The 14,485-nt window shown below is 52.3% G+C and overlaps 1 protein-coding gene across 2 annotated transcripts; it reads right to left on the bottom strand.

Annotated features, from left to right (window-relative positions):
• Nucleotides 1–550: 550 nt before the first annotated feature.
• Nucleotides 551–8,875, bottom strand: MVD (mevalonate diphosphate decarboxylase). Of its 2 annotated transcripts, XM_074314460.2 has the most exons (11): nt 8,584–8,675; nt 8,204–8,307; nt 6,573–6,643; nt 6,041–6,155; nt 5,562–5,708; nt 4,365–4,564; nt 3,969–4,043; nt 3,547–3,765; nt 3,036–3,151; nt 1,974–2,082; nt 551–1,294 (listed from the first exon to the last, which is right to left on the bottom strand). In XM_074314460.2, the coding sequence occupies exons 2-11, from the start codon at nt 8,208–8,210 to the stop codon at nt 1,214–1,216; spliced, it is 1,140 nt and encodes a 379-aa protein (XP_074170561.2). In that variant the 5' UTR covers nt 8,211–8,307; nt 8,584–8,675; the 3' UTR covers nt 551–1,213. The 2 variants fall into 2 exon arrangements, with proteins under 2 accessions (XP_074170561.2, XP_019598303.3); XM_019742744.3 differs by lacking the exon at nt 8,204–8,307 and having other exon boundaries at nt 8,584–8,875.
• Nucleotides 8,876–14,485: the final 5,610 nt, after the last annotated feature.

The raw sequence follows: 14,485 nt of genomic DNA, 5'->3' as shown, positions 1-14,485 counted from the left end.
CCTTCAGTCAGCAGCAGTAGCAGCTGACTCTCAGGGGGAGAGGCGGGAAACCAGCAGGCAGGTCAATAGGTGTAGGCGTCCTCTCCTCTTCCTCTAAGCCAACTGTGCTGAAGCTGGGAAAGTGGAGAGGAGTTGCAGGACCTCACACTAATGGAAAAACTCATTTAGAAGTGCAAGCAATTCCTGGGGTCCAGAACCTGTAAGCTACTGGAACCTTCCTGAATCAGTGCTCCTCCCTGCAAACCCGCTTCCCACTTTCTTTCATGGACTGGGAACTTAAAGCCGGACCCAAACCATGTCCCCACGCCTGTCAGAGCCATAGCCACTGAATGTGGCTTGTGGCCCTGGGGGTGACTGTGCTGAACACCCACCACAGGGCTGGGCAATGAGGGGACCTTGGCAGAAGGCAGCTTCTTCAGAAGTCAGCAAATGGGCAAGTTCTAAGTTCTCTCCTCCTGCAGGAGGCACGCAGCCCGCACCCTCTCCACCCTCCCGCTGAGCGCTGCCCACTGCCTACACAGCGACACTGGTTACACAGAAGCACGCCAGGCCCAATCAGCAACGCTGGCTTTATTCCCCGTGGTCTGTTGACAGGGCTCCCTGTGACAACGCACCATGGTGCTCCTCTCCCACCTCCAGTTGGAGGTAAGTCCTGGTCTTATGGAGAAACATTCCGTCCACACCCAGGGGCCTGAGCTCTGGCAGAGGAGCTGGGACAACCGTTCAAAGCACGTAATGTTCAAAGCACGTAATGGAGGGCTCTGGAGCCCGCAGAGGCAGCTCCCTGCAGTGCCTGGTCCTCCAGCTCCATGGAGGGATGCCAACTCCCCAGCATCTCCGGTGGCCCAGCTCCTGTTTCAGTCAGTGGGAGTGGCTCCAGGGCTCAGGGCCAGAGATCCTTCAGGGAGACACACCAGCAGCTCACCACCATCAGCTGGGTCCCCCAGGGCCCACATCTGACCCCAGCCCTCATCTCAGCACAGTATTGGTGCAGGTGGGGAAGGTGAGGCACTTGGTGGGGGGCCCGTTCCTGACCACCTGGCGCCTGCAAGTGGTCACTCCACTGCCCCCATTCAGCCACGGCCTGGCCTAGGGCGAGGGGGCCACCCACCAGCCCCAGAAAGCATAGCACAGGCACCGCCACAACCAGCTCCCCAGTCCCAGCAAAGCGGCCCTTCTCCAGCAGCAGCCGGGGCTCCTGTCGAGCAACTGGTCAAGCAGCTGGCTTCGGCAGGCCATCGGGGCCCAGGAGGTGAGCCTGAGGATCATCCAAGATTTGAGGCCCGGGCCCCACCTGGCAGGTAGAGAAATCAATGTCAGGTTGGGATGACAGGGAGGGACAGGTGTACCCCCCAACTCCCAGGTAAGGGCAGGTCAGAAGCTGACCACCCGTGTGGTGACACCCTGGCCCTGTGCCCAACTTCCTCAGACAGAACCACATGGTCTCTCGGCCTCTATCACCCAGACTCAGTGAAAGGTAGAGACTGGGGCCTGGGCACCTGAGGTCATGGGGACTTGGAATCGATGATGTGAGTGAAATCCCGGCTCGGCCACTCTGAGCAGCGATGCTGATCTGGTTCCAGTGGGCGAGCCCTGAGGGTCCTCGGACCCCTAGCACCTGTCTCCTGGAGTCTTCACATTCCCAGCCCCACCTGCCTCCCTCAGCACTGGGAATGCTGCCCCAAACCTCACAGGGTGTCTTAAAATGTTCACGTTGAGAGCGAGTGAGTGAAACAAACCATAGTGGACCAGATGCCTTGAAAACAGAAGTGTGGTGCTCCTCCTTTTGCTGTTATTCTTAGCAACCTGGCTGCACACCCCCGATGAAGTGGGGATGAAGGGGAGTCCCTTCACTGGGTAGACGTGCCAGGTCTGAGTCCTCAAGGCCTGTGTGCTGGATGGGGCCCTCCCCAGGTGAGCTGGGCCGCAGGGGCCCCTGGGCCCTGGGGCTGAGGGCTGGTGCCAGGCCTCACCTGAGTGGCAATGATGTATTTGATGACACCAGGGGTGGGATCCATGTCCAGCGCAGCTTTAACCTCGTCTGAGAGCAGGGCAGGCCTCACGGGCAGCCCTTTCAGAAACCTGGGGAAAGGAAGGCATGAGTGTGCTGTGAGTCCACTGATGGGAAGAATGTGGGGCACGCAGACCCAAGAGACAGAAAGGGGTGTGACTGCCGTGGAGTGATGAAAAATTCTGGAACCAGATAGAAATGCTAGTTGCAAAACACTGAATGTACTTAATCCTGCTGAAGTGTACACTTTAAAGTGGTTAAAATGGCCAACTTTATGTTTCTCTGTATTTTACTGCACACACAAAAAAACTAAGTAGAAATGACCAAGGACCTGGCTGGGGTCACTGTGAGAGGAAGGTTTCCAGAAACCTCCCGGAGGTTTTAAGTTCATTCCTGGCCTGGGGTTACTGCTCCACCCAGTAGGGTAACACAACTTAAGAAGAAAATGCCTCAGGTCAAGCATGAGTCCATTACATGTTCCTCAGAACAGGAAAAGCTGCACACTACCCACTGGGGTGACAAGGGCAATAAGAGCAGGGCTTCTAACGAGGGCACCAGTGGCCTCGGGGGCCATCATGGTTGTGTGGTCTGTTCCGCTTGGTAAGGAAGTTAGCATTCCGGCCTCCCACTCACTAGACGTCAGTACTACCCCAATTACGGAGACAGAGAAAATGACCCCGCACACTTCCAACACCCCTACAGGACGGTGTCCCCACACTGAGAAAGGACCATTAAAACAACGGGTAGGAAGAAATCCAAATGCTCCGTCCCCATAGTGGGGCTGCAAGTACTGTCCACATAGGAGCCATGACGCCGCATGTGCCCGTCTCTGTGACCACAGGGCTGGGGTGTATGAGGAAGAAGAGTCCATGGTCACAGCAAGGCATACTCGGTGACACACAGCCTGTGGTCCCCCTGCGGGACTCCCCATTCAGCACCAGCCTTAGGTGCAGCTGTCCCGAGCTCAGCAGGAGACCCTGCTCCTCCCTCCATGGCCTCCCAAATGGGGGGACCCACAACTCACTTGTCTCCATTTGACTCAGGGGGGAAGCTGTGCCTCACAGCGGCCACAAACTCGGCCACAGTGTCGTCCAGGGTAAAGATCACGGCATTGGGGCCCGCGTCAAACGTGTACGCCACCTGGAACCCACGCGGTCAACATCATCGCCTGAACAGTGGCTCCACTCCCCTCAGGCCCTCTCATCTGCCATGGAGACCCGGGAACTCCCACAGTGCCCACGGGGACAACCGGGAGTGGAGTGGTGGCACCTCTGCCCGCCAACTAAGGATGTGATGGGGAGGCGGTCGCCCACATCAGTGCTTTAGAGTTTGGGCTGCGATCCCTTAGTGGGTCAGGCAACCAAAATGAAACAGTGAAACGGAAACTGTCAGCGCCCTGCACTCAGGGGTGTAAAGCAGGTGCTGTGAAGCTTTGTCACAGCCAAGCGTGTGCTGGGATACGACATGGTGTTACTGAAGCTCATTGCCTCAAGCCCACTCCACAGGTTTCCAGGGCTGCCCCGGCCCCGCCTTGCCTTGGTCTGCCCGTGGTGGGTGTTGAAACAGTGCACCAGGTGGATGATGCGCCTGGACACGTCGTTGAGGTAAGAGATGGGCGGGAAGGTGTCCAGGCAGGTGGCGTGGAACTGGTTGCTGTCTTTCATGGTCAGCTGGCCAAAGCCCTGGAAGTCCCTCTCTTTGATATAGCGGGTCATCTCTGCTATGCGAGCCGGCACCACTGCCTCGGCCCGGAACTGCAAGGCACAGGCGTTTCCCAATGAGGCACTGGCTGCTTCACAGCATAGCAGCCAGAGCACAGGCTCTGGGTCCGCGCCCACCCATGTCTCAGCATCCATGCACATGTCCAGCAGAGCAGTGAGCTCAGCTTCGGAGGACATGGGCAGTGTGGCGTGTGTCCTGCCCTGGGGAGATGGCACCTGCCCCGCACTGGCCTTACCCTGAGCAGGGGGCTGGTCTCCACGCTGGTCTGCATGCCCACGGTGCTGCTAGTTGGCTTCTTCTCCGCGCTCACCTGCACTGAGGGAAAGACAGCCTGGACCTCATCCTCAACACCCATCCCGTCCCTCCCTTCCTCAGCTGCTGCAGACAGCAGGGTGGGAGCCAGTGCCTTCTGACCATGGAGACCTCCCGACAAAGGCAGAGGTGACACAGATCTGGCAATGGCAGCATCTAGACCAGCAGTCCCCTTGCCACGTTGGAGTCATTCCTGAAGGCTCCACCAAGAGTCGTTTTTCTCATCCCCACAGCGAGCTCAAGAAGCAGGTCTCTTCTCCCTCCTCCTGCTCCCAGCTTGGCCCAAGAGGACCCCTTGCTCCACAGCGGTCTCACTTACCACAAGGATGAGGGCTCGGAGCTCGGGCCAGTGCAACTCGGAGGCCACCTGCCGGGCAATGCTGTCCTTCCCGTCGGCCTGCTCCCCCATCTGCCACTCCACAAAGCCACCGTATAGGCTCCGGCAGGCACTGCCAGAGCCGCGGCGAGCCACTTCAGAGAGGTCATGCTCAACCCCATAGACTTGGGCCAGGGCATAGGCTGCAAGCACAGGAGAGAGCACAGGGGAAGAGAGGACTCAGAGATTAAGAGGGAAGGGGGTGCCAGCCCAAGAAATGAGCAATTCTGAGATGACAGAGCTTCAGTCACCAGCTCCCACAGTGAGCATTCACCTGCTCATCCATGCACCCATCCACGTGCTCATACACTCAATGTTCTCAAGTGCACGCACTGGACATACCAAGACCACCAGAGCCTATGGAGCGGAACCACCTATAGGACTGAGTGCCAAGAGGCTAGAGAGTTTCTCTGAGGATTAGTACGAAATTAGGCTTCGAGGGGCAGGTACTGTCTGGGGCAGGGACCAAGGCACAGAGGCCTGAAAAATGTGCACCCTTGGGGCGGCCGGCACACTGGGTGCCAGAGCAGGACTGGGCTTGATCAAGGGTCTGATGCCAGGACTCAGAGCTGGGGCTCCATGAGGCAAGCCCTTTGCCTCCAGATACTGGCACCCCCTCCTGGCCTGGCTGACCCACCCGCCGGCCCCCAAAGATGGTTCAGGCATGGGCATATGAGCCAAGCCAAGCCAGCAGGCATCATCCCTGGAGTTTTCATTGGGCCCCAGGTTCACTGGGGTTTTCACTAGTCTCAGTGGCTATGAGGACAGTGCAAGCCTAATGGCCACCACTGTGGTGACCAGTTTGCCCCTAGGTGGGGAGGGCCTGCTGGAGAGTGAGCCAACGCAGAGGACAGCAAGCCAGGATTTCAAGGGAGAGAAGAAGATGCCCAGTGAGGCTGCTGAAGAGTCTGCAGTCAACTGCACCCTTGGAATTCTGTGACGTAAGCCAAGAAATTGTCCCTACTTTAGGCTTAAGCCAGTCTGAGGTGGGCTTCTATCACATACAACCTGGAGGGTCCAACACGTAGAGTTCTTGGGAGATTTTAATGTTTAGATATGTGAGACAACCAAGGCCTCAGCCTCATGTGGTGAGGGCTCCCTGAAGGCTGCAAGAGTGTGAGTCTCCCTCTGGGAACCCACCTAGGCAGGCATAGCCTGCAGCGGAGGACGCCAGGCCTGCGGCCGTGGGGAAGTTGTTCACCGATGCAACATGAACCTTGTAGCTGAGGCTGAGGGGCGGCGGGTCCTTGTCATCGGTGCTCCTCCGCTTCCGGGCCAGGCGGCGGACTGTGGAGAAGGGGAGAGAGCCACTGGGCAGAGCTGCCCCGACCTGCTCCTGGCATCTTGCCTACCACAGATAAGAGGCACAACTGATACTGGGCCTCTGCCCCAAATTTCTCCTGCAGGCCTCCTGAGGGAAAGCCCTAGACCCCAGACCCAACCCCGGCTGTGCTAACAGGCACCCCTTCTCCATCCCCTGGGGGCTCGGAAAGCTGGATGGGGAGTAAAGAGGCAGCAGCACCTGCTGTGCTTCTCAGTCCCCGCCTAGCAAGGAGGGGACAGAGGGGAAGGAACAGGCTGGATCTGGCCCCCAAATCCCATGTAGGACCCCCACTCACTCTCCCTCAGGCAGGCTTGGATGCGTGGCTGCCCCACGTCTTCCTTCCGGCCATTGAGCCAAATCTGGTCCTCGGTGAAGTCCTTGCTAATGACAGCTGTTGTGGTGGTTTTTAACTGGAAAAGAAAATGCAGAGCCACCTCAAGGGTGGGGGCCCACCAAGCACCCCTTTCTGCTCGGGAGGCCTTTCCTGCCATGGCCCATCACAGTTGCCCACTCAGGGACAGGGACAGCCTGGCTGGAGAATGGGAGGTCAAGGCCAAGGCAGGAGGGGATCAGCTGGACCCTAGGCCTAGTCTCCCTATCCATTTCCCACAGTAGAGCCACTGGGTCAGGCACGAGAATGAAGGGACAGGACCTCAGAGGAGACCCAAGGGCGTAGGCGTGTGCATGCGTGTGTGATGAGCATTCCTAACAGGGGGCATGGAATGGACACAGTTCACAGACTGGGGATTTATTGTTACCAACTGTTAAAAGTTTAGCCACAGTTTAGTAAATATTTATCTTGGTGTTTATTGCCAGTCTGTACTAACCTGGTCCTGGTGCAAAGTGACACTCAGAGAGGAGTTGATGGGCAGGATCAGCTCCTCATCTCGCTTTCCCCCTGAACAGACAACCCAAGACAAGATCAGTCAGTTTGCTGGCTCTGCAAACCAGGACACCGTTGCCCCCACCCACCAAAGCCCCACCCCTCCCCATGGGCACTCCCCATTCACCCCCATTCCCATTGTATAGTTCCCTCATCTGCCTGGACCCTGCTCTCTCAATTCACAACTTAAATCCTCTTCCTGCTGTGCTGTGCATGCACCCTCAGGAAGCCCTCCTGGATTGCTCCCCACTTCACTGAGCTCCAGGTCCCCCAGCAGAGCTGGAGGCTAGCCATCTCCCTGCTTCATTGTTTGTTTTATCTTCTTTCACTCAATCGACAAATCACCTTGGAGTGCCTACCAGGTACTAAGCGCTCAATTGTGAGGCTTTTGCCTTCTTTCCAACATGAGGAGCCCCAGTCACTGAAAAAAACCTCAAATCTCCTGTACTGTCGTGTGGGGTCTTCGGGGATGGTAGGCAGTTACAGGAGATAATACTCATACCTGGCAGGTGATCTATGACAGCCCAGAAAAAAACCCATAAATACACCCATCTGATATTTTTAAAAAGTGCAACAGCAATTCAGTGGAGGGACAGCCTTTTCAGCAAACACTGCTGGACATCCATAGGCCAAAAATGAACCCTGACCCAAGTCTCTTACCTTATACAAAAAACAAACAAAAAAACCTCAAAATAAATTGCAGGCTTAAAATTTAAAATGTAAAACTGTACAAGTTTTAGTAAAAAACAAGAGAAAATCTTTAGAGTGTAGGGTTAGGCAAAGAGATCTTAGACGTCTCACCAAAAGCACGATCCACAAATGAAAAGACTAGTAACTGGAATTCACCAAAAAATTTTAAATTTGGCTGTTTGAGAGACCCTCTTAGGCGGATGAAGACAAGTTACAGAGTGGGAGGAAATATTTGCAAGCCACTTATCCAACAAAGCATTAGTATCTAAAATATATAATGACTCTCAAAACTCCATGGTTAAAAAGCAAACAATCCAATTAGAACATGGATGAAAGACATGAACAGACATTTCACTGAAGGGGACACACAGAGAGCAAATAAGCCCATGCAAAGGTGTTCAGCATCACTGGCCAGTAGAAAAACACACACTAAAACCACGAAGTGTCACCTAAAACAAAAACCAGTGACAACACCAAAAGCAGAAAAGCTACATCACATATACACAGGTGGGGGGATGCAAAATGGTACAGCCATTCGGGGAAAACAATTTAACAGTTTCTTTAAAAAAAACTAAACATACAACTAGCTATGACTCAGCAATTACACTCCTGGGCATTTACCCTAGAAGAATGAAAACTTATATTCACACAAACACCCGAACACGAACGTTTAAAGCAGACTTATTCCTAATAGACCAAAGCTGGAAACCACCCTGCAGCCTTTCAAAAGGTGTATGACTAGGCAAACTGGCCCATCCACACCAGGCAACTCAGCACTAAAGGAACTTAGTACTGTTGCCGCTACCACCTGGATGAACCTCCAGAAATTATAGTGATTGAAACGAGCCAATCCCAAAATGCTACATACTAAACGATTCCACTTACGGAGCATTCTTGAAAAGGGAACATGCTAGAAATGAAGAACAGGCCCGAGGTGGCCGGAGTGGGCGTGACCGTGGCAGCTGAGTCCCCCCTTGGGGATGGACGTCCTGTGTGGACCATTTAAACAAGTGTTCCGGGCCCCGCGAGGATGGACGTCCAATGTGGACAGTGACACCCCCCTCCCCCAAGTGTCCCGGCTGCAGCGTAGGTCCGGGATTCGGCAGGCCACACCGCGGGGCCGGGTGGAGAGCTGGGATGAGTGCTCACCACTGCACGTGGACCTCCAACCGCGTCCTCACAAGAGGCGGCGAGCCCAGTCCGCCTGCAGGGCCCCATCCAGTCCACCCGCGCCAGGCTGTCGCACCCACGGCCCGTGCACTCACAGTACTTGATGACCGCGATGTTGATCGGCGCGGTGCAGGTCACGGCCACGAGCGATTTGTCCGCAGCCATGGCCGAAGAACATGGCAACTACAGCCCACAGCCTTCAGCGGTCCCGATAAGCGCCCCAGCTGTCCCCTCCATTGGCCCACGCGACCCCAGCTGTTCGTGCGCCGTCCAATCAGCAGCGGATCTGGCCCACGCTCCACCTCTCAGCCAATGAGCGGGATCGGACGATGAACAGCCGAGGACGAGCCCGCATCCAGGTTCAAGCAGGCACATACCCGGGTCTGCGCAGGCGCGGCGCCTCCGAAGACGCACCGTCGCGTAAACGCGGGGAGTGCGCAGGCGCGGGGCGGTGGCTTTCCGGGAGCGACGCGGGTCGGAATGCGGGCGGTCCCCAGCGGACCTGTGAACGCGGTGGGCGGGCTGTACCTGAGTGGGTGTCCAGGCTGAGAGGAGACTGAGCAGGCCCAGAAGGGCAGACATCCCAGCAGCTCCGGACCGAAGACTCGGGTGACTGCGCCGGCGTGTTCCCGGGGCCGAAGGTTAAGCAGGTCCCAGCGCGGCTGCTCGCGACCCCCCGGGTTCTTGCCGCTCCCTGGGGTCTCCTGCGTCCCGCGGCTCGGCTCTGGGGACCTTCCGTAGCCCCGCCACCTGGGGGGGGTCCCACGACCCCCTAGCCCCACCAGTGCCACTGCGTGGGGGCGGCTGAGGGATGGACTGCTTCAGAGATAGGCGCTTTCAAACCCATTTATATGTACATTGGTTTTTTTCTTGTAAACTGCACCTAAGTAAGATGTGCCATTTTAACCTTTTTTACGTATACAGTTCTGTGGCATTAAGTACATTCCCATTGATGTGCAACCATCACCACCATCCATCTCCAGAACTTCTTCATTCTAAACTGAAATTCCTTACCCATTGAACAGTAACTCCCCACTTCCCCCCTTTCCTGCATAAAGATTTACTTTTAGCTTTAAAATGGTTCAGATTCCAGTCAAGATAGTGAATATTAAGAGTAATATGAAGTTTCTCACCTTGGACCCTCTTGTAGTTTCTTTGTGTGTCTTTCCATCTACATTTTATGCACAATAGAGGCCTACCTTGGCGATATTGTGGGTTCAGTTCCAGACCACTGCAATAAAGTGAGTCACATGAATTTTTGGTTTCCCTGTGCATATAAAACTTACATTTACACTATACTGTCGTTTATTAAATGTGTAAAATATTATGTCCAAAAAAACCATGTACATATCTGAATTTAAAAATGCCTTTTTGGGGGCTGGCCCAGTGGCTCAGGCGGTTGGAGGTCTGTGCTCCTAACTCCGAAGGCTGCCGATTTGATTCCCGTAAGGCTGCCGGTTTGATTCCCACATGGGCCAGTGGGCTCTCAACCACAAGGTTGCCAGTTCAACTCCTCGAGTCCCGTAAGGGATGGTGGGCTGCACCCCCTGCAACAGCAACTGGACCTGGAGTTGAGCTGCGCCCTCCACAACTAAGACTGAAAGGACAACAACTTGACTTGGAAAAAAGTCCTGGAAGTACACACTGTTCCCAATAAAGTCCTGTTCCCCTTCCCCAATAAAATCTTTAAAAAAAAACAAAAAATCTTTTTTGCTAAGAGGTCATCTGAGCCTTCAGTGTGTGGTTATCTTTTTGCTGGTGGAGGGTCTTGCCTCAATGTTGATGAAAACACAGTATCTGTGAAGCGCAATAAAATGAGGTATGCCCGTACAAGTATATGTAAGAGCGTTTTTCCCACCTCATTTTTTCCACTTATGAGTTTCTTGGAGATCAACCCAATTCAGTATGAAAGAGCTCCCTGACTTTTTTGTCTAGATGTACCAACTTGTTCCCGGCTGGTGGATAATTGGGTTTTACCTTTTTTTTTTTTTTTTTTTCATATTACGAGCTGCTTTTCCACACAGTTTGTGCATATGTGAATATTTCTGTAGGAGAAATTCCTGGAATTGGATTGCTGGGCCAAGTGGAATGTGCCTGAAGTAATTTTGATAGCTGTGGGCAAGTTGCCTCTGGAAGTTGAATGGATTGTTGGGTCTAGTGTGCGCATGCCTGCACCAGCATAGTGGCTCACCCATCAGTGTGATGGGCAAAAAATGCTATCTCATTGTTTACACTTGCATTTCAGGTGATTATTATTTTAAGTTTCTCTTGCAATCACTTTTTTGTTTCATGCAAAGCCACTAAAACTTGTTTTGAAGCATTGATGGTGGATTGCTTTGGACAACAGTCACAGTGTATTCTCTGAGCAATGGAAGAAGGGGGTTAAAGACAAGTCAGTCCCTTGTGAACCTTAGTAATTTGTGTTCTGCCATTTTAGTGATTGAAGGAAGAGCACAGACGTTTATTAAGCATCTATTTTGTGCCAGATAACTGCTACATCATATGGGTAACTTTTTTTTTTTAAAGATTTTATTGGGGGAAGGGGTACAGGACTTTATTGGGGAACAGTGTGTACTTCCAGGACTTTTTTTCCAAGTCAAGTTGTTGTCCTTTCAATCTTAGTTGTGGAGGGCGCAGCTCGGCTCCAGGTCCAGTTGCCATTGCTAGTTGCAGGGGGCACAGCCCACCATCCTTTGTGGGAGTCGAACCGGCAACCTTGTGGTTGAGAGGATGCGCTCCAATCAACTGAGCCATCTGGGAGCTTAGCGGCAGCTCAGCTCAAGGTGCTGTGTTCAATCTTAGTTGCAGGGGGTGCTGCCCACCATCCCTTGTGGGAGTCGAGGAATTGAACTAACAACCTTGTGGTTGAGAGCCCACTGGCCCACGTGGGAATCGAACCGGCAGCCTTCGGAGTTAGGAGCACAGAGCTCTAACCGCCTGAGCCACCAGGCCGGCCCCATATGGGTAACTTTTTAATTTTCTTGTTTATAATCAAAGTGTCAGGAGATGGGGCCTTTGGGAGGTGATTAGGCAAAACCCTCGTGAATGGGATTAGTACCCTTATAAAGGAGCCCACGGAATTCCCTTGTTCCCTTCACCATGTGAAGACACAGCAAGAAGACAGTCGTCCATGAACCAGGAAGCAGGCTCTCACCAGACACTGAATCTGCCAGCACCTTGATCTTGGACTTCCAGCCTCCAGAACTGCGAGAAATCAATGGTTGTTGTTTAAGCCGCAGTCTATGGTATTTTTTGTTCTAGCAGTGAGAATAGACTGCATATACATGCTTTTTACAATCAGTTACCAGACCTTAACCTCACCTGCTCACCTACAGGTTCTGCTCATCAAAGACAGCCACTTTTCGTATCTCTTATTTTCCCCCATGTTTCTAAATAATGGTCTCTCTCTCTCTCTCTCTCTCTCTCTCTCTCTCTCTCTCTCTCCCTCCCTCCCTCCCTCCCTCCCTCCCTCCCTCCCTCCCTCTCTCTCTCTCTCTCTCTCTCTCATAGCATCTGTTTATTACCACTAAGTAGAAATCAAGAATTCTCTTCCATCTCAACCACATTCCTTCCCCTTCCTGCCTCTACAGTTAAGTGGGTATTCCTTGTTTTCATTATTATGATTATGTAAACAACACTCAGAGTCAAGCCACACAGGCATAAATGCCTGACAGTGTGCATGTAGGCCAGGGCTCCCTTATTTCGTGGAGAACCTTGAAAGGACAAGCCCCTAAAAGAGGGCTAGACATAGATCCCATGCTGACACCTTCAGCCCAGGTCCTCCTGAATTGTGAGCCTACACATGTGTATAAAATAAACTCATTGTAGGGCCTCTTTGGTAAATGGGAAATACTTGTTTCGCATTTTTAGATTTTTGTCAAACACGTTGCAGGTTAATGCCTTTTGGGTCATGATAAACCAGAGGACAGGAACTTTAAAATTCACACCCACACATTGTTCTGATTTGTTCCATTATGAAGTGTTTCAAAAGGGATGCTGGTGGGTGCAGGGAATACACAGAGTAAAGCTTGAAATGTAAGGCTAAGGAGCAAGAAAGAATAATAGGGTACTAGGGTACTCTGCTGCTGTGAGCCTGAAGCGTCCCCCACAATCCTCCTCAGATTGCCTTGTTTTGTTTTAAAGCATTTTTAAAAATTGTCATAAAATATACACAACAAAATTTACCATCTTAATTATTTTTAAGTGGATAGTTCAGGGGTGTTAAGTACATTCACATTGTGCAACTATCACCCCCATCCATCCACAGAATTTTTCATCTTCCCCAACTGACATCCTGTCCCCCGTTAACTCCCCATCCCCCACCCTTGGCCCCTGACAACCACCATTATATTTTCTGTCTATGAATTTGACACCTCCAGGGACTTCATATAAGTGGAATCATACATATTTGTCCTTTTGTGGCTGGTTTATTTCACTGAGCATAATGCCCTCAAGGTTCATCCATCTTGTAACCCGTATCAGTATTTCCTTCCTCTTTAAGGCTTAATGATATTCTATCGTATGTATAGACCCCATTGTGCTTACCCACTTATCCATCGATACGGACTGGTGCCATCTTTTGGCTACTGTGAGTAATGCTGCTGTGAACATGGGTGTGCAAATAGCCGTTCATGTCCCTGCTTTCATTTCTTTTGCCTATTATACCCAGAGGTGAAATTGCTAGGTCATATGGTAATTCTATTTTTAATTTTTTGAGGAACTGCCATAGTGATTTCCACAGCAGCTGTACCATTTTACATTCCCACTAGCAATGCAGGAAGGTTCTGATTCTCCGCGTGCTTGCCAACACACTTGTTTTCTTCTTTTTTCCTTTTTATAATAACCATCCTAATGGGTGTGCAGTGGTATCTCATTGTGGTTTTGATTTGCATTCCCAGATTTCCTTTTATTTAAGGTAGTCTCCCAATGTTGATGACAGAACATGTAGGATGGTGTTTCTCAAATATTAATGAGCATCCAAATCATCTAGGGAGCTTGTGGAAATGCAGGTTCTGATTCAGGATGTCTGGGTTGGGACCTGAGAGTCTGTGTTTCTAGCAAGCACCCAGGGGATGCCAATGGCAGAAGCTGCTGGTCCGAGGGCCACAGCCTGAGTAGCAAAGATAGATGACAGAGAGCACGTGGGCTCTGGAGTCAGGCAGACCTGGTGTGTAAATAAGTTTCTTACCGGTAGTGCACCTCAGTCTCCTCATGTGTAAAATGGAAGTAATGCTCCCTACAGAGTTGTAAATTGCCAAGTGCAGGGCTCCTGACACAAACACAGAATAAAAAAGGAGCTTCATCAAAGCTGCTACCTGGCCCATCTGTGTTGGGATGAGAGATGAGACCGAGCTGCCAAGGCAGAGATAAGATAGTGGGTGTCCTCATGTGCCATTATCAAGCACCATGTATGTGATGGGGGCCAAGGGGCCGAGGGTCCCTTCTGACTTGTTCCTTGAGCCTTTGTGCCTTGGAGTTACAGAGACTATAAGAGATGCTTCCTGCTCATTCAGTAAACATTTGTCATGTGTCTGCCATGTTTCTCGGTGCTTGCTAAGTGCATGTACACAGTGCGATGAGCAAGGATGGACAATAAAACAGAAACGGGATTAGAGCCCTGCCTGGGACCCAGGAAGTTCGGCCTGGGCCTGAGTGCTGTCACACAGCTGCCCGCCTTCCTCCTACCTCGGAGCTGTCTGGATGGCCAGCAGAGGGGGCCAGAGAGCAGTGCTCCCTGGCATCCTGCACGGTGATCCTGGGTGCCTTTGGCTGCCTGACCAGTCCCTCTCTGGCCACTTTGCTCAGCCTGGGCATCAGGGACTAAAAAGACAGAAGGTGACTTGAAAGGAAGGCAGGTGTCACAGACTTTTCTGTAAAGGGCCAGATAGTAAGTATTGGTTTTGTGGGCAGCACAGACTTGGCCTCAGCCACTCATCTTTGCTCTGGCAGATCCAAAGCAGCCATACAAAATGAGCAAATGAATACAGCTTTATTCAT

Source organism: Rhinolophus sinicus, chromosome 8 (assembly GCF_057876585.1).
Source record: "Rhinolophus sinicus isolate RSI-liver-muscle chromosome 8, RSI-T2T, whole genome shotgun sequence".
Lineage (NCBI taxonomy): Eukaryota > Metazoa > Chordata > Mammalia > Chiroptera > Rhinolophidae > Rhinolophus > Rhinolophus sinicus.
The sequence above is the reverse complement of the archived record's forward strand: the minus strand, read 5'-3'. Positions and strand labels throughout refer to the sequence as shown.

Excerpts from the sequence above, each read along its gene's own strand:
- MVD (XM_019742744.3), bottom strand. The coding sequence starts at position 8,653 with ATGGCTGCGGACAAATCGCTCGTGGCCGTGACCTGCACCGCGCCGATC. Across the intron at positions 5,709-6,040 it reads CCAAGCCTGCCTGAGGGAGA|TCCGCCGCCTGGCCCGGAAG; the intron begins GTGAGTGGGGGT and ends CCTTCTCCACAG. Across the intron at positions 4,565-5,561 it reads TGCAGGCTATGCCTGCCTAG|CCTATGCCCTGGCCCAAGTC; the intron begins GTGGGTTCCCAG and ends CTGTGCTTGCAG.